Source organism: Lineus longissimus, chromosome 2, assembly GCF_910592395.1.
Source record: "Lineus longissimus chromosome 2, tnLinLong1.2, whole genome shotgun sequence".
Taxonomy (NCBI): domain Eukaryota; kingdom Metazoa; phylum Nemertea; class Pilidiophora; order Heteronemertea; family Lineidae; genus Lineus; species Lineus longissimus.
The window spans coordinates 24,900,195-24,924,385 of NC_088309.1; the positions used below are offsets into that span (position 1 = coordinate 24,900,195).

Below are 24,191 nucleotides of genomic sequence, written 5' to 3' on the forward strand. Positions count from 1 at the left end.
TGGCAAGAAGAGACAAAAATACTCTACGACGAATGGTAGGAGTCTTTTTTGTTAGTTTTCATTCAAACGAAGAGGTGACCGAACATGTTGTGCTCCGTTATAGAATGAACATGGTGCGTATCATGGTTAGGAGATTTCAAGTGTTCTCATGCGGACTGCAAGTGATTTACCTACTACGTGTGCATCATCAGTTGCCATATCCATATATTCAAGTCCTCCGAACCCGCCCTAGCCATCTTCAAGGACACGGCAGATTATACGTTTGTACATTCCGTCTTTTTCTTCAGCGTTCGGAATTTTCGAGATGCACGATAGACAGTCAGACCGTTTTTGGTAACGACGCCGGGTGTGCTAGAACGTTCCACCAGATTTTTGTGGTCAGGGTGGTGTCCTTTAGCCAGTAAGCTCTAAACCCCTTTTTGGTTTGGCCAATATGGGACTACGGGATTTTGATGGGGAATTCCCTTGGACTGTATATAAAAGGAACCTATCCTGGCGAACGTTCTTCCTAACAGGTCCTCGCTTTGTTTTCTAGATGCAGTGACATAGCCCCTTCGTAATCATGTCGCCAATATCCAGATACAGGACCAGTCAAGACTGATCAACAAGTCCTACCTCGTCAGTCGCATGGCCATCTGCGAAGCAACCCCACAACGCATGTTCTGGTAATAAAAAGGACTATTCTGCGTGTATTTAAAAAGCGCTTTATAATTAAGTAATAAATACTGATGACATTTAAAAAATGTAGTCTAGTGCCGTTTAATTCCAAGCCTCGAGCCATTTACAACATTGCTCCTGTGAGAAATAGGAATCGGGCTTCACACCATCGCAACATACTGAAATGAACAAAACGTAACAGTCACAATTACAAAACATCGAAATCAAAACAGCTGCAGGGAAAACAATGAAAAACGACGAATAATTACTGCACAAAGGATTCCAATCAAATGAAATTTACATCAAGTAAACTGCGGAGACACTTTTTCACGCAGATTCAATTTTCGGGAAAAGTGATAGAAGGGAGTTGGGGAGCATAAGGTGCCCTCTTTTCTTCTTTTTTCATTTCTTGAGGCGCCTCTCCCCAAAAAGAAAATAAGTGTACTAACTTTTACTCTCAGATGCCCGGAAAACGCATTTTAGTCACATAATTTCTTTTAAATCGGCCCCAGCCTATCGTTTGCGGTACCCTCTCTGAATTGTCACGTGCTGCGGCCTCTATAAATCTGAGGTTGTAATTTGGTCTACTCACATTGGCGTCCAACGCATTTGGTTTGGTAGCAGGTTTCCCAACCAGGAAACTCATCCTTACAGTAAGCCCTACAGTTTGCATCTTGAACATCGCTCCATTTGGCTGCTTGGGCAGCTGCTGAAGACAAAGCAAGTAACGGTGGTCATCATTCACACTCAGAAGCTGACGATATACGATATAGGAGTAGTTCCGATTTCAATTGATTGCCTTTCTGGCGGTCTTTGTTGATTGATGTGATACCGAGGACCACTACACGCTGCGATCAAAACGACTTATTTTTTGTTGCACATCTTGTGGCCAAGGCATTTCTGAATATTTGACAGAGTTGATGACACCAGAATTATTCCATTCGACTGTCTGTGATGACACAGACCAATAATAGCAACCACAATATGCACAGTCGACCAGTGCACGACCAGTGCACATTACCATAAGACAATTAGGGACAACGTCACAACTGCTGCGTGGTATCTTCAGCATGCCAAAGTCACCAAGTCTTCGTTTTCCGCCACCTGGTTGTGACATTGTCCGAAGTCTCCGGTGTTTCAACAGTTAGTTAGTTCAAACGACGAGCGTTCAACCCGAATCAGATCTCCTCAAGAAGGTACATTGTACATTTGTATATCGAATTCGTTAGGTATTCGTCTCGGGCAGAATTTCCCCATATGGATACGATCGTGTGTAATTTCATTAAAAATACTTCATAAAAGTGTAGTTTAGATACATTTTCTCAACTTACCGACGAGGAAGATAGCGAGCACGAGAATTGTGTACTTCATAATGAAAACTGGCGTTAACTTCCTTGTGGAAACGAGGATAAAGACAGTCACGTTTGTGAGTTGATGCAGCTGCAAGAAGAGTGGTAATCTTCCCTTGCCGGCGCTTTTAAATGTGCGTCATGTGAAAGCAAATATTCGTCAACCGATGCTTTCTTTGTTTTAATACGTGCTGTTTGTTGACTGGGTGGAAAGGTCAGTCATATAAAGGTTATACGAGACTTGTGAGATTTTTGCGACCGCGGCGTGGCGGCGTGGACGTAATATATCGTGCGCACTTAGTATAGACAGACGTACAGAGAGATTTTCTGTCAGTTTTGATAAGATGACCGTGGTCAAGGGTTTATTTCTCTGACCCAGCGGTTTTGAATCGATTTCGGAAAACATACCAGTTCTTGTCATTTTCCCTTTCAACACACAGCGGGTATACTGTACCCTTAAAACGGCTAGAGTTATAGTTTGTTTGTAGTCAGGTTCTGTTTGACAATACATGTATACACGTATAAAGATCGTGAGAATTGGGCTAGTTCGTTGGCTGTGAAAACATCAAAATGATGAATAGTCACGATTCCTTCAATCCAATTTTCTTGATGCGTTATCAGGCTTTTTCACCGAATGTCTCGTGTCAAGTTCACACGTCAAGTTCACACGGCAAGTTCACACGGTGGATGTAAGACTCCTGGGGCAGTCCATTGCGTCATCCTAACTGGATCTATACCGTGCGACAGGACGAGGCAGATCCAATGCGTCCGGAGTTCAGTGGATGTCCGCAGGCCGCGCCGGACATCGACTGGATACAGCTTGACATCATTCATGTGCATGATGTTGGTATCCGAGGTTGTGCAGGTGGACATCAAGGTGATAAAGGTGATATCAACCTTGCCACCGACTATACTTGGTAATACGGGTATAAGTTTGAATGTCCCAGGATAGTCGGGGGAACTAAGGATTCATATCATGCGCTTTAATCTCTAGCTATTGACGGGCATGGCTTCGACAGAACTCCACAGAATACAATTGGGTCAGACACTTGTTCCAGGGGAACACTCGGCATTTTTCTCTACTTCTACACCGGTTGATACTGGTGATAAACCACTCAAAGGAACTCATCTGAGAGATGGATTCATACTGGATATGATCGCAAATTATTTCAGTCATCAGAGGATTGACGGATTCATGCTAAAGCAAGTTAAACTATTCAATGTGAATTCTGCTTTATCTCCATTATTACTTCATCCCTTAGATATGACCACATTAACTTCAAGAGTTCGCATTAAATGGTTTATCACCAGTATGAATCCTGGCCAACAGAAGCCCAAGGCTGCTGGGAACAACCGGACCCCCTTCTTTAAAATCCTACAGGGTTCATCCCTTTTTTAAAATCCTAAAAACTTCCCAACACTGTAAACTTCCTTAGTCAACACGTGCGCATTCGTACTTCCCGCGTTGGTAACTTATGAACTAATGGTGGCGTTACCTGTTATTACTAGAACTCCGACATCCCTCGATGTGTATATTGAGGATATAACAAATCGCCAGTACCTGCCACCTGGGCGTAATCTGATTGGTCAAGCCGCCGGAAGTGCATCACCAGATATATTTTGCTCACACTTGTGACTTTAGAATGGGTAAACATCGTTATTCTGCACGATTGTGACATTTTTACGAAACTGAATGAATTCGATCCACTTAAATACACAATGCTTATCAGTTAGTGTACAAGAGCTTGTTTTCAGTGGTGCAAAATTCGTATTATGGGCGAATCCCGTGTGCTTTACCGAATGCACTGAGCTGGGTGTACATGTATGTATGTATGTAGGCGGTAGGCCCGACATGTAGGCCCTATGCGTGTCATTATTATCGCACTGTCATTATAATTTGCCTTTTTAATTTTATCCACTTCATGATCTTTTCACCAGCTTCATTCGAATCAGTTTGACAGTGACTTGGCCTTGTCTAATGTCCCTTTTTTTATTTCAGCTGTATCAAGTGGAGTATCGTTCTTACTGGCCACAACACTCTCTGTGTTGTTATTTGCTGGTATGCAGATGTACCGATCACAGCTAGCTGGTCAAGACTACATGACTATCGTTGGTGGATTCCTTGGCTCAAATTTGTTCATCCTTCTTCTCACTGCTGTGGGCAACTTTGAAACTGCAACATTTGGAGCTGGATTCCAGACAAAATTATTCCCAGAAGGTGAGGTCACAGTCAAATCAATCATAAAATGCACAGTTTGCAAAAACAGCCTTCGAAGTACATGGCCTACATGTACCGAAGTACATGGCCTACCAGGTACATATACGTTGCCAGTGGAGCATCTGTCTTACTCTTACAGACCATGTGATACCACAGAAACCCTTATTCCAGAACGAAGTGACTTATGCAGGCTGTTTATGAGATTATCCTCATTGTTTCGTCTTTTTCCTTTACAGTAATAGCCTGTCTACTTATCGCATTATTTGCATCAGGATTGGTACATAGAGTCTGTGTCACAACATGGTGAGTTCGAATGAAGTCAAACATCAACCTCAGATGCATATGATTTGTAAAAGAAGCCAAGGAATTTGAAAGTTAATGAAGTTGTTGTAATTTTTCATTGGTGTTCTCAGTGTTATGTGAGGCTCAAGATTCTGACTAGAAGTGTTCAAATGCCTACATGGACAGGCCCCAGCCCTAACAGAACTGATGCCGCGCCGGCATACCACCCAACACCAAATGTATAATAAATACTACTTTGAGGAATTGCCTAACTGGATTCAAAATCTTGAAATTTTGTTTGTGCTTTTGCAGCTGCCGTCCTGATTCACTAACGAGTGTCGTGACAAAAAATGCTCTGGTAAATGAACTAATTATTTTGCATTCCCTTTCAGCTTCATCTTTTCCATCGTGGCCTTGTACTACATCAACAGAATATCTCTGAGCAAATATTCAGCCCCTGTTCCGGTAGTAGGAGGTCCTACTCCATCCAAAAATAAGAAGAAGAGGAATTAAATACTTTGGATATAGGGACATTAATCAATTACATAGTCATGATGGATGGGTGTATTTCCTGCTTGCAAATACACTATTTTCTTTCTTCGTTGGCTTTTTTTTTCAAGTACTGAGTACTTGGTTATTTGGTTCCCTTGTTGAAAGAAAACGCATGAATAATAAACTGGAAATTTGTCTGAAATTATGTCATGTGAAGCCAACTTAAATCAATATGGCAAAGATATATGGTTTATTACTATGATTTGCTCTTTGTCCTAGCAAAAAGATACCAATGAAGCATGTTTCAGTCTCATGTCATCCATATTGTAAAACTATTTTTACTGAAAATACATATATGAAAGAAGTAGAATTTGACTATATTTCATACACCCTTTGTTACTAACTGTTGCTGCCCATGCCAGTGCATAGTTGAGCTTTTCGGCCAGGGTTAACTCTGTATCACACGTTCTGTTCATTGTGGACATAATGGGTGATATGAATAAAGTCTAGCAATTGCTTTTACTTCAGTTTTGTACAGAAAGGCCCAGTGTAAATGTACAGGAAGTTTTAGATAAAAGCATTTGCTAGTCTTTATTCATATCACCCAATGTATATTGAGCCACACAGTTGAAGTGGTCTTCCCCTGGCATTCTGTTTGTGACTTTGTCCTCGATGCAACAGACCGATTTGGGATCCTTGGACATTGAGGGTGTAAAATGCACTGGACTACTACCTGTTCCTTCAAAATTGAACCTCACGGAGCACCCCATACCACTGGTGTGGTAGAAACGCATTGAAAATCGTCTTCGATTGACTGTGACTAAGAAAAGCTTCTTTGTGTTTAATTATAAATAATAATATGTATTCGCCTCAAATTGGTCTTGTTCTAGAGCAATAAGTCGCAACACAGCCAAAATATCATCTTGACCCTCAATATTATAAGATCACTAAATCACTCGCAAAATCTCGATAGTGGTGACGCAAACCCATGAGAGTCGGGATGCCAAAAGATTGGTAACGAGCTAGGTCTTTTATAAGATACACAACGCCCCTTGGTGCATGTCTCCAAAGTGTGTCGGGAGTGTCCTCTTCACAAGTCTCCCAGTCGGGCAGTTCTCGAGGACATGTACTGAGATTTGACTAAGAAGTATATAAAGGCATTGGTAAATAATTGATGAGCCAGTGACAAAAGGTTATCGCAGATACCATGGCGCCGCATATTCCGTCCGAAATAATATAATTGCATTATTTGATACGTACTTTTTAATTAACCACTTCACAAGTTGTATATGAAGTCTATCAATTTGAAACTTTGTGAGCTCTTCGAAAATTTTTTTTAGATACCCGATAGGCTGTATACTGACTTGGCAGGGTTCGCGAGCAACTTGATGAAGTGACTAAATAATGGGAGTCGGATCAATAACTATATATCCGCCCCTTTCATTACATACCGGCATACAAAATTATACGTAGCATTGTTGGCGCTAAACCATTCCATTAGAGATTTTCCGACCGTGGAACCCACCTCGGTGCGAGCAAACAGCATGAAACGATCACAGATGCTTGCTTTATCTTTGTGCTTGTTACTTTTTAAATTGGCAAGATCATCGTCGACAACTGCGTCATCTGAACCGGAGGCGAAGGTTGAAATGGAATCTAGTTCTAAGGGTAGTACGACTACGTCCCAGCCCGAATCCGAGGCTGAAGGGAGATTGTTAACTGCAAAACCAAAAAGTGAGGATGCTGCAGAGGTCGAGAACGGGCCTACGCCTAGTCCGGAAAGTGAGGCAATGCCGGAGGCTGAAAGCGGAAAGACGGCAAGCCCTGAAAGCGAAGGAATTAAGCCGGGGGCTGGAAGCGGGACGACAGCGAGCCCGGAAGGTGAGGCAAAGCCAGAGACAGAAGGCGAACCGACACCAACGCCAGACAGTGAGGGCAAGCCAGAGACAGAAAGCGGGACGACAACAAAGCCTGAGCGTGAGGCAAAGTCAGAGGCTGAAGGCGAAACGACAATAAAGCCAGAAGGCGAGGCGAAACCAGAGGCTGAAGGCGGAACGAAAATAAAGCTAGAGGCTGAAGGTGGAACGACAATAAAGCCAGAAAGTGAGGCGAAACCAGAGGCTGAAGGAACGACTTCAAAGCCAGAAAGAGAGGGCACGCCTGGGGCAGAAGACGAGACGCTGACAACAATAAAGCCAGAAAGTGATAGAAATCCAGGTGCTGAAGGCGGGACAACAAATTCGGAGAGTGGTGGACCGGCAAGAGCCGAAGATGCAACTGCCGAAACAGAAGTTGTAGGCACCGCTGGATCAGAAGAGGTTACGCCTGAAGCCGAGAAGCCGTTGTCTGATATAGCAATTTTGCTGCCTACATTTGGCCTCGTGATTCTCATCATAACTGGTAAGTGAAAAAAGCATACTACTCAGTATATTTCTAAGATGTTTCACTTTCCATAAATTGTCTTAGAAACTGTTAATCATGTTAAGGAGGAATAATGTAAATTTTGTGCTTTTGAAGAGCCGGTCCCAAGGCCAAGAGTCACCCATGGGGATGATGAAGAATTTAGCTATAGCTAGAGGTGTGTAGCTTCGGTTATTGTTATACATCGCCTGACGATCGACAAAACATGAATTGCTTTTGATTAGCTAATTGTTATATTCCAATGGGATTATGCGAGATCAAAAAAGGTTGATTGGTCCAATGAGGCAATCAGGTTGATTACATTCTTGATACTATACAGGCATGAACGGCTACATGTACTCGTCAAATACTAGCGTTTTGACAAGAAAAACAAAGTTTCAGACGAAAAATCTCGTTTTGGTGCCCGGTCAAATCAGTACTCGTTACAGCACTCTGATTATGATGTCATCCCATGAGGTCGTTGAATATAATAGGCCTATATGAATATAAATGCCATGCGTCCAGAAGCAAAAACGAAAATATCGAGTGTACTTTCTCCTAATTTATGGCAATCTGGCGTCCCCAACATTAGCTCTGATTTACCACGCCCATGATGTCATCTTTTGTGCAAGTAAAATGTGTTTTGCATCAGATAATACTGCTGTCCATTATCAGCGGTGTCTCGATAATTACTCCCAATTAGTCCGCCCAAGCGATGATAGTTGTCAAGTGAGAACAGGGGGTATCGTCAATTTCTCTCCCAATAACTCGTCCATATCGTTGCAGAATTGAATCATGAGCTGAATGATTTTGACATCCCAATCAATCGAGCGAGGAGAAACTATCTCAAGCAACGAAAGATACTATATATAAGTGATATTTCAGTCGATAAATTGCAGTTGAGCTGTTAAGAAATAGCAAAATTCTGTTGCATGGTGGTGAATCACAGCTCAAGCATTTCAATGGAAACAAAACTGAAAAACCTACTGTGTTTATCATTTGAAAGGGTACTAGACATAAACAGCCTACAATGTCCTCGATATAACGATACCTTGGTCAAAGTAGGAAGTGCAAAACCCATAATTTGAGACCCATGACAAGTCCAAAAGCAAAAGCTCTCCTATATATACATAATACATGTATGTTGTTTTTGTGTAAAGCGACCTTCTGCAGACCACTTCAAACAAGTCTCTTCAAATGCTTAATATTTTCCGAACGGTTTGACCTTGCAGACCCATCTTACCAGGCCGGCTTGTCTCATTCCAGGTCTCCTGTTGCTGTCCATCATCAACCACAACAGGTCCTGTCGAACATTCTGCAACCTCCACAGAGTTTATCAAGAACCAAATCTAACACCGCGCAGCGAGCCTATTACCACAAATGATGAAGTGATTGAGTTGACAAAAATCAATGGCGAAATTCTACCCAATAAAGCTTTCCAATCGCAGAAACTGTTAAACTTATTCCCATTGGAAGATGAACCTTTGCTGAGCGATTTTGATTTAGAAGTTCTGGATGGCCTTCACACCTTCTACAACAAACCAATGGAACTTTTAATCATTGCTGCCCCTGCGCTGGTCTCTCTCTCATTGTGTCCAGTCGCCTTGTATCTCTACAACCCATTGGTCACAATATTTTGGCCCTTTCCGAAGTTCACAGCTCAACCTAACATAAACGACGCCATTGCGTGTTTCCTCGCCCCCGCTGGTCTGGTCTACGCGACATCATTCGGCTTTGCCTTTCAATCAGCTTTGGCGAAACAGAGCGAGATAGTGAGGAAGTTATCACACGAAGTTGGAATGTTGGACCAAATTGTCACCCTGACCGCCAAGCTTTCTCTTCCGAAGAAGATGCAGTTGGAAATCTACCGGGCGATCAAGGCCGAGGCTATGTTCATGGGGCTGCAGTTACAGCGAAAGCAACCAACTGATTTCATAAACAAGCCCAAGGAGAACGTAAAAGGTATACATGCCGTTGAGTCAGTGTTGCGTACAAATGAACGTCAGTAACCTTTCATGTGGACAGTGGAGTCACACATCTAAGTGTCACTAAATCTATCAGCTATTACGGAGAGTGTATTTTTTACTTTCAGCATCGGTAATTTAGACTCCCGGGGCAGTCCATCGCGTCATCCTAAATGTCCAAGAGTGAGGGACGAGGCCGATCTACTGTCCGTCGGGAGAGTAGGCCTACGGTGATTACGCTCCAGCTTAATAGGCTTTCTCATTTTTTTTTTATCTGAGAAGACAGATCTGCTCATTGATAAAGTGCTTCTTGGATCTTTTTTCAGTGCGCATTTGGAAGATCGTGGATATTTTGAAGAGCATCAAGAGCCGAAATGAATTTGATGGCCACGTGAATCAAGTGATGGTGAGAGAGATCATTGCCCACATCATGTGCTTAAACAGCATATGCTCCGACAGGCTTGGTATTCTGCACGTCCGGATTCATTGGCTCAAGTTAGTACAATTCATTTTAGACTTTTTTGCCTTCGGAACGATGACAGTTTGAGCAATTGAGATAACCTACATAATGTTTCCTTGGCCCTTCAGATGGCAGCACCAGCGTTGATGCAAAGTGTCAGCCGGTGACGAATCGAAGTCGACCCCAGGAAGCATGTCAAAATTATTTTGAAGCCAAAATAAATGACGAACAATTTTCGTTCCAATATGCTATTCATTATATTATAAATGATCCTGAGCATACATTGTAACTGCTTCGAATAATAAAACACTACCATGCTTAATCTTCTAGGTGGACGTTCCTGGAGACCCTGGGTTTCTTTTCCTTCTTTGGCGTCCTTCTCCTCGACACGAAATCCCAGTCGATGAATCTAGCGATGTGTATCATCACCGTGTTCTCCATCAGCCTCCTCTGTTACGTGGTGTCGGATTTTGACTCGCCTTTCAGCGGGTTCTTCAGGATCGAGTTGGACGTGCTTTTGGACGTGGTGGACAGGATCGCTGGCACATTCAATCATGCTAATATGGGGGAGGAGGTTCACTGGACTTATCCCGACATTGCGGTTAATGGCTGCGTTGGCTGTTTTTCTAAGTGATAGTGTATGACACCTGTCAGTCCTGCAGCCAGTTTTAAAATTGTAATTGCCTATTATTGATTATTACTAACATTGGATATTTGACCAGTTTGTGTCTGGATCAAACAGTCGGGCATCATATGGCGCGCCAATTATATAAGGCTACGACTACGGCTACGGGCGGTGTAGGAGCTGAAGAGTTAAGGGACCTTTGCTCATTCTGAGGGCGTACCATGCACATTCTGTCAGTCAAATAAAATTCGTTTAAGTGTCAGTGATAGAAATTTCTTCAATGGAATGTATTAATGTTGTCGTAATTTTATTTTGAAAAATAGACAATATAAAAACTATGTAGATAGTCAATGACGCATTTTTCGTTTGTTTTTTCTTGGCCAATTTTGAGCAATGAAAGCTCCAACCCGTGGTTTTCACTGTTACATCGGTCAGGTGCTCGTCGTTACTTTCTGATGACGGCCCCACGACGTCAGTCTGTATGGTAGTTTCTAATAGAGTTGTTGGCTATGAGAGAGCCGTTAACTGTCATAATCGTGGGATGTTAGTATGTTTCCGCCAACGGGGTTTGGACCGACTCGTTGTCGTATATAGCATGCGCATACTGTCAGGAATATCCAACAACTCTGTTGCTAGGTAGGAACAACCAATCGAGTTATCTGGATTGAAAGGCTAAACCAAGGACGTTAAAACTATAGAACCTCCTCGTTCACAAGTAACGAGCTACCTAGATAAGTTAGCTTCCATGGAGTCATTTCCCTAAAACGCAAAATAGAAATTTCCCGCCTTGATAAGAACCCTCTATTGATATGTCCTATTCTGTTGATATCTCACAACTCACAATAGAGATGAGTCGATAGTAGGACACCGCTAGAGCGCGCACAAAGATATCGTCCCCGGCGGCTGTGAATAATACACCGTCGCCACGTTATTCTACTCAAGCTTTATCAAAGAATATTCTGCCCATATTTATTGAGCGACAACACAGAGTTGTGGATCAGGATTGGGCATGTTAGGCTAGGAATTGGACGCGTCTGTTATGGGTAGGCCTAGCATTTGGAAGGCGGCCAGCTCGTAGAGCTAACCGAGCGTAGATCTTGGTGGTGTGCCTTGGACGTATTCCCCAGCGGTGAGGAACAGGAAAGAATATCTTGAAGTGTTTGCCGATTTGGTACGTACGGTAAGTCGTATTGTAGCCCAGATTTTTTATATTCTTTTTTCCTCTGACCAGTTGCTGCAAGGAGGATTTGACTTTACTGTGGTATAACGGCAATATGTGTTAACCACCAAGTCTTTGTAGACCGTCAAGATTTCTAATGCTAACATGCGCCCAATCAATGTACTTCTATCATACACTACTACTGATGCTTCTACATCTACAGCTAACCTTGCTATCAACAGAAAATCAATTACTAGCACATTGATACCTGCAACTGGTCGCTCCATTTCATTATCCAATGAGTCTTGCTGATATCGAGTGGTCTATTGTCGTAAAAACAGGGTTATGTGTATAAAGCCTTTACCTTTTGGTGTTTTGCGTAAAATAAGGCATGTTTCTACTGGCTAGTTTAACGCTAATAGTGTTACCACACATTGCATGAGAAAGACAAAACCGACGCCAAATTCGTGTTTAAAGAAAGAGAATTTATCAATCACTACAATAGCTGATATTTGTCAAATATTATAAAACTGTTCGAATAGCGATTACCTTATGTTAAGACGTCAAGCTTATGACATTTACTCATAAGCTTGATATTTGTTATATATAGGCCTATAGGCCTGCTTGTGATAGAGCTTAACTAATAGTATCGTCGCTTAAGATAGACCTTACCACTTTTTGGGCTACCTCATTTTGACGAGAAGTCGTTGTGCAGTGATTTTGTGTAATGTTGGTATTGTGTACCTGAACTGAACATTCTCCATGAAGACACCTGCGGCAAAATGAAAATAGCCCCTGGCCTTGGATTTCCTGAATTGAGAATGTACTGACATTGAATTTGTATTGACATTGAATATGAGATCCACTTCACGATGTGTGTTTTTAACGCGAGGGCATAGAATATGAAGCTGTGATTTAAATAAAACTTTGCCGATGTTCCAGTTCGCCTGAAGCCGTTCGGTTATGTTTGACATGCCAGTGCAATATTCCATGTGCAGACCTATTACATGTACCTGACTTTGATTTAACGATTGCTCTATCAGCATATGAGATGATTTTGAAATGATTAAACAGAAAATGATCTATTAAGAAGTTTGGTTGGAAGCTTATAGTGTCTTTTGTGAAGTCTTTACCTCCTGACAGAGTATGGTCATCGTTTTTTGCCAACAATATCATGGTGCACTAATCGTTATGCAAGGTCACCCTACAGCACATTAGCACCTGAATTTCAAAAGTCCAGCCCATGAGCTGACACTAATCATCAATTCATTGGTATTAGTAGGACCGGTGAAGACGATCTTCATGCATGTGCCCGTGCACTACATTTCATCTTTCCTCCAGCGATGTCCTTCCTTTTTGCTGTCTCGAGCGGGGTTTCTAAACCTATCATAATGATACCCATTACCTATCCGTGTATATAGTAATTCATTTTACCGATAGCCACCGGTTTATTCAATGGGAGAATATATTCAATCTACTATAAATCTAGTAAATAAGCTCGTTATATCGATATTGGTAAAATTCCCGCTTCAGAAAAGATAAACTTCAGCCTACATTGTATAAAAAATCAATTCAGGCTTACATCTCATAGGTCCACCCCAGACCTATAGTGATATACTGCCTTTCTAAATCATTGTTGACGATATCAGTTGTTAAAGGATCAGTAGGCTTACCTAAGGGATTTTTGTGCTTGACAATTGAGATTTGTGCACAGTGTGTCAGTGCAAGTCCTTTAAATGGCCTTAGCCCCAGGCTGTTTAGGGTCGTTGATATATTTCTGATGAAGTTTTACCATAACCTGATTTTAAGCTTGCGCAAAGGAGTAATACAGTTAAAACAGTTTTCATTGGAGGCCTTTGCAATTTGCCTGGAATGGTACACTGGAAATCTTAGCTGAATCAAGAAATCAAGCATTGGCAACATGAATGTTGGCAATAAGTTTTTGATGTAGGGCATACCATGTATACAATGTTGTATACACAATATGCACTTGTTGCGACTTGTCATATTCGTAGTTACCTTTTGCTATTTGTGACATTCATGAGAAAAGCAAATATTATCATTATATCAAACTTTCACTGCCACCAAACAAAGGCGTCCATTGAGTATTGCCCGAGCCAACAGTTAGTCACGCCTGGTAGGCTATCAATGCCTTTGACAATACCGGCACCCGAAGCTTTGCATCAAAGGTTAACATAATTTACGAGCTCACAATATCGAATCAAAAGCTATTGCTCTCACTCCTCTTTGGATCAATCGTTATCGGTTATCGGTTATCATACGAGGCTATTAATTAATTTGACCTAAACCACACCCGAAGGTACCAATCTCTCATCGAGCTGAGCGTAGTATTTAAATCCATTTGATCTTGACTTTCCAGGTCCAGCAATGGACGACGTGGAGCATGAGATAACGACGCCTCCAAATAGCGAGGAGGAGGAAGCACCACAGATGAACGAGGGGCAGGAACCTGAGGAACTAGTACTGGTCGAGAATGGGGTTGCCGCCGTGGAACAGCAAGAGGAGGAAGAGCCGGAGGAGGCGGCTCCAGCAAAGCCGTGCCAACGATGCTCCAAAACGGAGAAAGTATTCGAGTTGTCGCTCTGCAAACACGAAGTATGCAAACGATGTCTGCCAGCTAATATTGCAAACTCCATGGAGAGCGACATCGATGATGAACGGAGACTAGAACTGGCCGAGGCCGACTGTCCGCTTTGTCAGAAACGTACGATCTTTCCCGAAGAGGATGTCGCCTCATTTCCCCCACCTTTTCAGAATTTCTCGCCCGTCAAAGAGGTGTTCGACCTTGAGCATGTCCACATGTGCGCGAATTGTTCAGCTGCCAGTGGAACAGAAACAGAGGCTACTGGCCGCTGTATTGACTGCAGGCTGTATGTCTGTGAACCTTGCTCAGCTCCCGACCAACATGGCAGCGGGGAAGGACAACGTCATCGGATTTTTACTCTTGATGAGATAAAATCCGGTGGCTCGTTTGAAGACGTTGAGGTTATCAAAAAGGTTGATCCCACACATTGTAATGCGCACAAGGGATGCAAAATTGAGCGCTGGTGCTGTACATGCGCATTGGGTATCTGTGAATCCTGCCTGAGACAGCACCGTGATCACGTGATATTCGAACTTTCGTTCTTCATCAAGGAGATGGAGAATTACATCAAACACGAAGGTCAAAGAACTGCGGAGACTCAGGAATCACTCGCTCAGGCTATTTCGGATGCTCAGAAAAACAAGGAAACGAGGATGCAGGACTTCCAAAGTATGGCAGAAAAAATCCTGTCAATCGCTGAGGCCCGGAAGGCGAGGATTGACGAGGACACGGGAGCGCTCATGCTACAGCTCAAAACTCTGAAAGATGTCTATGAAAACGAGACTGGACACTGTGAGTCAAATGTTGTGAAGAAGAACACGGTTTTGGGTGCTTTTCAGCGAATTAACCAGACGTTGCTTGGCAACGGGAGTGGTATCACAGACGACCGAATTATCAGGATGTACCAGTTCCTCAGGGCGAATGAGCAGACGATAGACCGAGAACTAAAGGAGATCAACAGCCTTTCGCATGATGTCAGAGACAAATTTGGACGATCATGGAGATTTGAGGAGAACGTACCACTCATGATCAGTGGTGGAGATAACGTGGTCGGGAGGATCGCTGAGCCCGACACTGCTGTACCAATCTTCAAAACACTGACGCCATCGAAGTTTAGACCAGCTGACTCTGTCGTGTACCAGCAAAGACCAGTGCAGGAGCCGACGACATATAGGCCAGCAGATCCTATCGTATACCAGCAAAGACCAGTGCAAGAGCCAATTCCGTCCAGGTCCTTAAAGTCACCTTCACCCTCTCACCGACGCTCCAAAGAGAACCTAACTGGCATTCCAAAACAAGGGCAGACGGCAAGTCGACCAAGAGCAGATGATGACCTGCGCAGAAGCTACACGATCCACCCAGCGCCATCTCGTGGTAGTGACAATAAGGGAAAGAAAGGTCATCCTAAGGGAACAGGCCCTGTATCCCCAAAGTTACCCCGACGGAGACAGCAGGAGGATGCTCTTCGGGCCTCTTACACAGTCTCACGGCAACCGCCCGTCAAGACAAAGTCAGCAGAAGATGATAACCATACCGTGTTTCTTAAAGGTACGCTAGCAAATAGTTTGAGTTACTAGTATGCTGTCTAAATACCCTACATCGAAGAGGCGCTTGGAAGAGTTGTTCGGCATAGTTACATTGATCAGCTCGTCATCAGATTGCAACTATTGCTGATTGGTTACCTTAAAAAATCGTAAATCTTCGTCAATGATATTGAGGAACCGGTACTCGATCGTTAGAAGGAAGATCTTGGCAGCTCATCATGGCGATAGCCTGCATCTGTATCTTTGTTTAATTTTGATGTTCTTTGTTTCCAGTTTTGATCCTGGGAGACCAGGTGGTGGGAAAGACTCGACTACTCCACAAGCTGATGCACATGGAAGAGGACAAGGACCCAAGAGCAACACTGGGCCTCGACTGTGGAGCAAGGAAACTGGTCGTCTCAGAAGATCTAGTGATGTTCTCACTCTGGGAGCTGGCTGGCAAAGACTCGTACAGAGATTCGCTGAGCCTGTGAGTGAAATGCTATCCTTCTTCCCAGTCGTACACATTCATTACTCCTAGCTTCCAGCCACACATCAGTTCTTCCTTCCTTCAACGAATACGTTTTACGAAGAGTATGTGGGTCTCGTTTCTCCATATGGGATGGCAAAACTGTCCATTGGCAAGACTACATGCTCCTCTTACAATGGGCATTTAGCTTGAGATCAACCAGCATCCCGAGCAGGATTACAGTGGTGCATTGTCTGAGTCAAAAGTAAACCCTGATTTAGATTAAGGTTATTATCAATGAGCTATAATTGACATTGTAACCAATGCAATAGACATCATGGTTAAAGTATCGTTCCCTTTAGGTATACGAAAGATATCCAAATGTTGCTGATAGTCTATGATGTGGCCCGGCGGAAGACATATGAAGATGCCGAGCTGTGGCTACGGGAAGCCAGGAAAACCATCCCAGAACGTATCCCTATCGTTCTAATAGGAAACACAGAGCTCATTCACAACCACCCGGAGTGGATCAGAAAGAGACAGGTTGACGTACTCGAGGCAGAAGACTGGGCAGGTAAGATTGGAGCCACCGAATTTTCCATCGTACATATAACTAGGCTCCATTTACTAAAAATATTCACTTCATAAGAACTTTTATGTTATATTCTTTCTCCCTTCAGCCCGCCATGGTTTGTATTTCGCAGAAATTTCCGTCCGAGATTCCGCCAAGAAGCTGGAGAAGACATTTAGGCGGATAATGATAGGTAGGTTACCAGTGTGCACCATCTTTGTCTCCATTCTCCTCATCGTCATTCTCCAAAAGCAACTGTTTTTCTCAAGTGGCGACATCTGTAGACAGTTAGGGCACCAAGAATGGTCTCGGATGCTTTATCCGATGTCGCCCGACAACGGAAAAGATCGTATTAGTCTCCATTCGCGATCGACTATGAGCAACGATGACAGGTTTTCTTTCTTCGATGAGCTCATTGCTGCATTTGTTCTCATTGCTACAATAGGCTCATTGCTGTAACGTGCACAATCATTTATGCATAGCTGTTTTCACTTCTTTCACCAGATATCCTGAAGAACGAAATTGGCTCAAACGGGACTCGTCAACTAGACTACCTCGGACGAAAATTCCGAATGACTGGTGCAAGAGATGATAGTGTGTGCAGGGTCCAGTGAGAACAGATTGGTACAGACGAAACTGACAGATGCGCCGTTGTTCTCCTTGATTGCAAGGATGTTTCCCTCCCCGCCGCATTCTTGGGGGATTGTGGTAGCCTCCGTTGCTGTTGAGGTGAAAGTGAAGTGAAAGTTTTCTTCAGATTTTTTCTACTAAAAGTCTTCATGTAGAGGAAATCTAACACTTTACATTCTATTAGAAACATGGATAAACCCACTTTACATTCGTTTTACGGTAGATATCCATAAATACTGTCAACCGCCATAAATACTGTCAACTACTAAAAGTCTTCATGTAGAGGAAATCTAACACTTTACATTCTATTAGAAACATGGATAAACCCACTTTACATTCGTTTTACGGTAGATATCCGTAAATACTGTCAACCGCCGTACGTTATCAAAGTAGGTTAGCACACTATTTTGCTATTGTATAACTATCAGATATTTATTTGCTTGAATGACTGTTTAATACATATTTTGACCTTAGGTATACCATATCAACTTGCATTGGTATTAGTCGTTTAGAAATGAAAATAATATATATTTTGAAGATATGTATTATGACCAAATAAAATCTTCTTTGAATGAGATTGTTTTTAATTTCATTGCTAGCATAAAGCTACAGTTCAGCGATTCGTCCAGAGGTAGTTTGCACTACAAGTATTCCAATGACTTGAGATGCCAACTGGGTATATGTGTATAAAAAGTGTTGTCCTCACTACATGTACATGCTATCAAAGGAGTTATGATATAATACAGTTTACATAACTTTCATGGCGTGACAAGAGTACTGTCTTCAGTAAACTCGGAATAAATACGATTTTTATAAATTAGATGATTAAATAAGATATATTTGCCGATTCCACTTCGTCTTATAATAATGATACCAATAATAATCATAATAATCATACGTTTATAAAGCGCCTTACCAAAGCCTGATCAAGGCGCTCTCCTCCAAAAATGGTCCTGAAACACAAAGTCTGTTTCGTCACACATGTCGCGGGAGTGGTAAGGACTGGTGACTTTCGGCATAGCCATTCCATGAGACAGTCTGTTTCTTTGTCACATATTAGCTTCCGTCTGTCAAGGACTCATAGAAGGTGTGTAAAAGTCCGTGCTTCTATGATTAGCTTTGGATAACGATGTCGATAACGTGTCACTTGAGGAGTATCATATACTGCTCTCATATCTCTCCAAGTCTGTCACGAGGCGAAGTCGAAGTCAAGTGCTTATCTACCCAACAGGAAAATACAATGCCTAAAATCCAATCTGGACATTCAAATGATCTCCGTCGTACCTTCAGCGTTCGAACCCAGGGGTCGTTCCTAGATTTGTGATCGATCTAACTCTATCATGTTATAAGCATTCTGGCACGATGCATTGGAAATAGCCATCGTATTTTGACGACTGAAAGAAAAAAAACCAACTAAATAAGGCATGTTAGAAAGAAGCATTAACAGTTATAACTGTACCATAGTATTCTACGGGAGCTAGCATGATGGGCGAGCTAGTTATTGAAAATATATGTTAAATCATATAAACTTATACCTTTTCCACTTAGTACACCTTTACTTAATTAAATGAGCAAAATAAACGACGACCAGGAAGACCTCATACCACTAGATTTTACAAACAACTCTTCTGATGTACGTCAGTTGCACTGAAATTTTTCTTGACCCTCCCTTTCGATCTCCCTTCTCTGATCTCGTAAAAGAGAATGTAGATGTGTATAATATGGCATATACGTGAACCGTCCTATTTGTCGTTCACCCGACACTGCGGGATCATGCGTGATGACGTGGTAGGAACTCGAAAAGCAGCAGATTCATTGAACTGTTTGGGCCATGGTAGTTTCACCTACCTCAACTCTTTTACACGGCAATCCTTTTGTTCTTTTACATAAATGTTTCTTGATGCAATTGGCGAAGTTCCTCATACACGAAAAATCATCGTTGGAACATTTAGGGCAATCTGGGCGATTGCTTAAACGCCTACAGGCTTTGCACGAGGTATGCTGGCAGTCGCCTTGGCATGGTTGTGACGTCTCTGCGTTTTCCCTGAAGATGAAAAATGAGAAATAATTTTACTTTCCTTTTTTGTGCTCTCTTACTAGCACACTTTCTTACTTCAATTGTACAAAGCTACACACATGAACAACTGAAGATTAGAGTACATAGGCTACATTATTAGTACCAGTGCAGGATACTATTGCTGATGGAGTCACAGACAACATTTAATTAGCATTGTTCTTGGTATTGCAGTGATAGTGTACTGTACAATGCAAAACAACTTACACAGCTGAACATATTGCTTTAGGGTTCTTAGTGCAGTATTCAGGTGTACACAGTGGTTTGCAATGGAGTCCTTTCGGCTGGTCAGCTTGCAACAGAGATGTCCCTATCACTGAAATAGACAAATAGTGTTTTTAACCGACAGTACGATGGAAAGATGTGATTCGCATCCAGACATGTGTACAACAGCGAGTGATCCGTGTAGGGTCTGCCAATGAGCCACCTCAAATGATATGGAAGAAGAAGTGTCTGCAATCAAACAGAGTGCAGGAACCACGACATTTTGAAGGTCGATTCCACCAGACATAATAGCTTCATGGTTATTTGGTCGATATTAATCAATCACTGAGCGGTAGACTCATGGTTGTTTGAAAGCTTCTCCTGCTGGTCTCGTGCCATTCTGATAGTAAGTTGTAATGAAAGGATGACCGGGCGTTTTACCATTGGCTGTTCTTCAAGAAAATGACGCTACTCAAGTGCTTTATGCAAATCAGAATCCTTATCTTTACCCAAATAACGAGGATGCTTAACGGTAACGGAAGAACAAACGCAATCGCAACTAACTTTAAAATTGCCATGATTAAATTATCACTTCTACATCAGCCTTGGTTTTTACAGCATTTAATCGTTATTGAAATAAACACTTCATTTGCAATAAAGAAAAGTTCCGTTATAAATCGTTTCGGCCTTAGATTGCAATTATTTCAATGATGAAATGGATTTTTTGGTTGCGTCTGTACTTAATGATGTGATTTATCTCCTTGATATTTCTCTGTGGTCAACAAGTGCAAATTCGCAATGTATCAATGAACGCATTGTCCATTGATAAATCAGCAGCAAATTCTGTTCATCTGTTGATAAGATTCAACAACATACAGAAATGGATTTTTTGGTTGCGTCTGTACTTAATGATGTGATTTATCTCCTTGATATTTCTCTGTGGTCAACAAGTGCAAATTCGCAATGTATCAATGAACGCATTGTCCATTGATAAATCAGCAGCAAATTCTGTTCATCTGTTGATAAGATTCAACAACATACAGTCATGCAGTGTTGAACTTCACTAGTTGTTATTGCTCAATGTGGTTCAAAGAAGAAACAGCACTTCCAGACAGCCATTTCGTTGAAAAAGCTACGTACATATATGTATATCAACCACTTTACATTATCTTTTGACCGATTGACTCCTTCCAGTTGAAAAGAAATTGGATTCACAGAACCAGTATGATTTTATCATCGACGACCTGTCAGTCGAAAATTCTGATTTTGGACTATTTTGAGAGAAAACCTCGTCTGAAGAGTAGAGATTTAGCGTGAAAGCCATCAGCAAAGCTGACATAGCTATTTTCGAAGGCTATCGGACTTCTAAGCCGCTTCGCTCCACCCAGGAAGTTCATACAACTTTTTCAACTTTTTCTCTATTGCTCAAACATTTCCCGTTTTTTCTCTCCCTTCATCATGATATGCGACAATGGCATACCGTTGACGGAGCAGGGACACATAATCATCACAATGGGTGGCATCAACACTATTTTGTACGCAAAGATCAATTGGCTCGATCAAACGCTTTCCGAAATTAACGTGCCACTTCAAAGTCAGCCGATCCGAATCGAAGGCCCTTGTTTTTCGCGACAAACATAGAAGCATATTTCTGATTTAAGTACTTAAGAACCCAACCCACCAAGTGTACAAGTTCATCACACTCGCGGTTGGCCTTTGATAAAGATGTGCCTTAGCAAAGATATTTATATAATTTGACGGATGCATAATCCGTTCCCTGACGGTGTCTTCAGAAGTTCTCGGAAGCGCGAACGTGTCAAGATGACCTCTCATTTGAAGGAAGAATGTTCACAAAAGATGTTTTGAGCAGCCAGATTGGATCGAATTGCTTTAATTTTTCGGAAGGTGTTATTAATCTTGGACCACTCGACTTTACATGGTTGATCAACATGCACTTGACTAAGATTGGTGAAGTCACAGTCACACAGCGGAGCATGTACGCTGTTCGTATTCACTGTCACTCGTGGCTCAGGCGAACAGACTCTGACGAACCCCCGCTCCGGCTCTGACCAATGATACGCAAAGCCTCTTCGAATATTTCAAGTTATTTCTTGGAACTAATTGTAAAAGTAAAAGTAAATGCTATATGATATCACTACTAGGTTCCATACATGTAGTCGAGGTTATTCAGTGCATGCTACTCCTGTCGCTGTTGATGCTGATTTATTAATTGGTTTGATTAGTTGATTCCGAGAAGGCGGGCGAAAAGGCTTCTCTGCGCAGCGGTTGTACAAGCAACAGGATTAACTAACGTCAATTGATTTTGTTTCCCGTGTGCCTCTGTCCCACTCCTATTAGGTCGGTTGATATTTAGGCAGAAACTACACCTACATGTACAATGGTCACGTACATCAAGCTTGATTGGTTCCGATTTATCAACGTGATTCACGATTTTACTGAAATTTATGTTAATGAAAACATTTTACCTTTAAGGTTGCAAATCCATAAGTGCAATTGCCACTGGAAGCCTTTCCTCTAATCAAATTTGATAACTTAAATGATTTCATGAAAAAATGTATTCACAACGGCTATCGTCAATTTTATACTCGTTTAATGGATCAACAATAGCCTTTTTAGTTGTAACAATTCATACCCAGACAAACAATCCAAGGTTCATACAATTATTCACTTGTCTGATTTAGTAGTCTATTGAAATACAGAAAAAGTTTTCCTTTTTTTCCCTCAATACATAAATAGAAAGCATCACCTTGAAATGTAGATTAGTAGCTTGTCTGACCGTTTGTTTTTGAAAACAATTACATTGTATCAGATCTGAGGTTGGCTGCACAAGAGCTACGGTACCAAAACTAATATCTAATTTATTTGTTCAACACTTCTTAACCGAAAATGCCTTTCTCCTTGTTAATTCGTTTCACGCCTTATGCCTTTGTTCAAGGACAATACTGCGGAAAATGACTAACGACTTGTGATTGATACGGACGCACTAGCTAATGTATAGAGATGTTTCAACAAGTTAGATACTTCAAACCAGCGAGGCAGAGCAGTTTTTAGGGACAGTTAACAACGCTGGCCTTCAAATGTCATCGAAAATGCAATAGCGCTGTAGTAACGAAAGGACAAGTTCTGTTTAGGGTTTGAGAGATGAAGAATTATAGCAATGCTCATGTCATCATTCTAAGTGGCCAGTGTGGGTGGAAGGTAAGGACGTGTAGGCATTGAGCATCATGCTCGCCGATGTTAGATAAAGACTGTGATGAATTAAGATGAAATGGCCTTACCTCTTTCACATCGTCCAACTGGATTCTTGTACACGCCGTATCTATTGGCATCCACACTGTTTGGCTGGCACACCATCCCTCGGTCACACTTTCCAAACATCTGATAATCTCCACCGCACAAGTCCCCCTCCAACTTTGCGCAAGTCGGACAGCAGTTGCAAACATCTAACGTGTAGCCTCCCCGGCAGTTTAATCGCTGCTTCCGCGAGGGTCTGCAGCGCTCCTCCTGGCATCGAGGACAAATTAGGTCCGTATTGGTTTCCGACGAATCCGTTTGCTTGATGCGCCTATCCGCTTTGGTCGTCATGAGTTGTGAAGTCTTTGCGGCGACGAAGGCATGCAGTATGATGGACGGTAGGACAATCAGATAGGTCAGCAACATTGTGAAGAAACTTTGTACCAGACGCAAGTTACAGAGTAAAGATTTGTACAATCAATAATGATATTGACAAGAGAAGTTACTGATTAACTTTCAGTTGCTCGGTGTTTGCTGGATGGTTCAACAGTTGTAATGCAAGTTGAAGTGTTTACACACAGTGAAGCAAAGACTGTTAGGTGTGACTCAAAGTGTTCCACATGGTTCCTCAGGATTGACTTGTCCATGACTTGTTTGGAGTTTATGACGGTAAATCCATCGGACTGCACGATGTACTGAGAAGGGGTGCCAGGTGGTGATTCGCATCCGAAGTCCTATGGGTACTGATCTTTCAAAGAATATCACATCATTTGGATCATTAATTGCTCGATTTTCCCCGATATATAACTTGTATGTTCCAGGCACTATTACCGAAAGCAAACAAAAAGGATATCCATTGTTTGTTAAGAGGTTATTGCCTGATTACCTCGAAGAACGAATGAAGTGTCATAGAATCAGCCTCTGTAATTTCAATGAACTGTAGTATATAGAGACGAATGATTGTTGATGTTAAGCATTCAGTTGAAACACTATGCAAAGGAGGTTCAAGGCAGACAAATTGTTATCGACTAAATCTATGGATCAGACAGACATTGTCTGGGGTTGGGATAAGTACATCACCGAGTTCAAACTTCTTTGTATTTCCGTCGAGTGGATATCACCTCTACATGTACCAACTGCTTGTGCCCAGTGGCACAGGGACTGAGGAATTATACTTTACACTGATGTTGCATTTGTCAACGTTTCCCATATTTCGATGCTTCCCTTATTGCTTATTGTTCCCATTCACGGAAA

General features: G+C 42.1%; 4 protein-coding genes and 1 long non-coding RNA gene across 7 annotated transcripts; 3 read left to right on the forward strand and 2 right to left on the reverse strand.

Moving 5' to 3' along the window:
• Positions 1–690: 690 nt before the first annotated feature.
• On the reverse strand, positions 691–2,139 carry LOC135483837 (uncharacterized). Its single transcript, XR_010446391.1, has 3 exons — positions 1,989–2,139; positions 1,250–1,366; positions 691–836 (listed from the first exon to the last, which is right to left on the reverse strand). It is a non-coding gene; the product is annotated as an uncharacterized LOC135483837 (long non-coding RNA).
• Positions 2,140–3,597: 1,458 nt separating this feature from the next.
• LOC135483838 (keratinocyte-associated protein 2-like) lies at positions 3,598–5,365 on the forward strand. Of its 2 annotated transcripts, none has more exons than XM_064764884.1 (4): positions 3,598–3,653; positions 4,006–4,224; positions 4,461–4,527; positions 4,899–5,365. In XM_064764884.1, the coding sequence occupies exons 1-4, from the start codon at positions 3,650–3,652 to the stop codon at positions 5,017–5,019; spliced, it is 411 nt and encodes a 136-aa protein (XP_064620954.1). In that variant the 5' UTR covers positions 3,598–3,649; the 3' UTR covers positions 5,020–5,365. The 2 variants fall into 2 exon arrangements, with proteins under 2 accessions (XP_064620954.1, XP_064620955.1); XM_064764885.1 differs by lacking the exon at positions 3,598–3,653 and adding an exon at positions 3,752–3,828.
• Positions 5,366–8,885: 3,520 nt separating this feature from the next.
• Positions 8,886–10,594, forward strand: LOC135483036 (uncharacterized; the record flags this gene model as incomplete). The annotated part of the gene is made up of 3 exons (XM_064763536.1): positions 8,886–9,360; positions 9,689–9,857; positions 10,153–10,594. Coding segments are annotated over 3 exons (948 nt in total), but the record flags the coding sequence as incomplete, so codon positions are not given.
• A 770-nt stretch (positions 10,595–11,364) lies between these two features.
• LOC135483187 (uncharacterized) lies at positions 11,365–17,979 on the forward strand. Of its 2 annotated transcripts, none has more exons than XM_064763832.1 (6): positions 11,365–11,627; positions 13,987–15,759; positions 16,029–16,224; positions 16,566–16,777; positions 16,884–16,967; positions 17,279–17,979. In XM_064763832.1, the coding sequence occupies exons 2-6, from the start codon at positions 13,995–13,997 to the stop codon at positions 17,386–17,388; spliced, it is 2,367 nt and encodes a 788-aa protein (XP_064619902.1). In that variant the 5' UTR covers positions 11,365–11,627; positions 13,987–13,994; the 3' UTR covers positions 17,389–17,979. The 2 variants fall into 2 exon arrangements, with proteins under 2 accessions (XP_064619902.1, XP_064619903.1); XM_064763833.1 differs by having other exon boundaries at positions 11,365–11,618.
• Positions 17,980–18,174: 195 nt separating this feature from the next.
• On the reverse strand, positions 18,175–23,363 carry LOC135483037 (cysteine-rich motor neuron 1 protein-like). The gene is made up of 4 exons (XM_064763537.1): positions 22,982–23,363; positions 19,686–19,794; positions 19,253–19,448; positions 18,175–18,798 (listed from the first exon to the last, which is right to left on the reverse strand). Exons 1-4 carry the CDS (start codon positions 23,361–23,363, stop codon positions 18,748–18,750), a joined length of 738 nt encoding a protein of 245 aa, XP_064619607.1. The 3' UTR covers positions 18,175–18,747.
• Between the last annotated feature and the right edge of the window lie 828 nt (positions 23,364–24,191).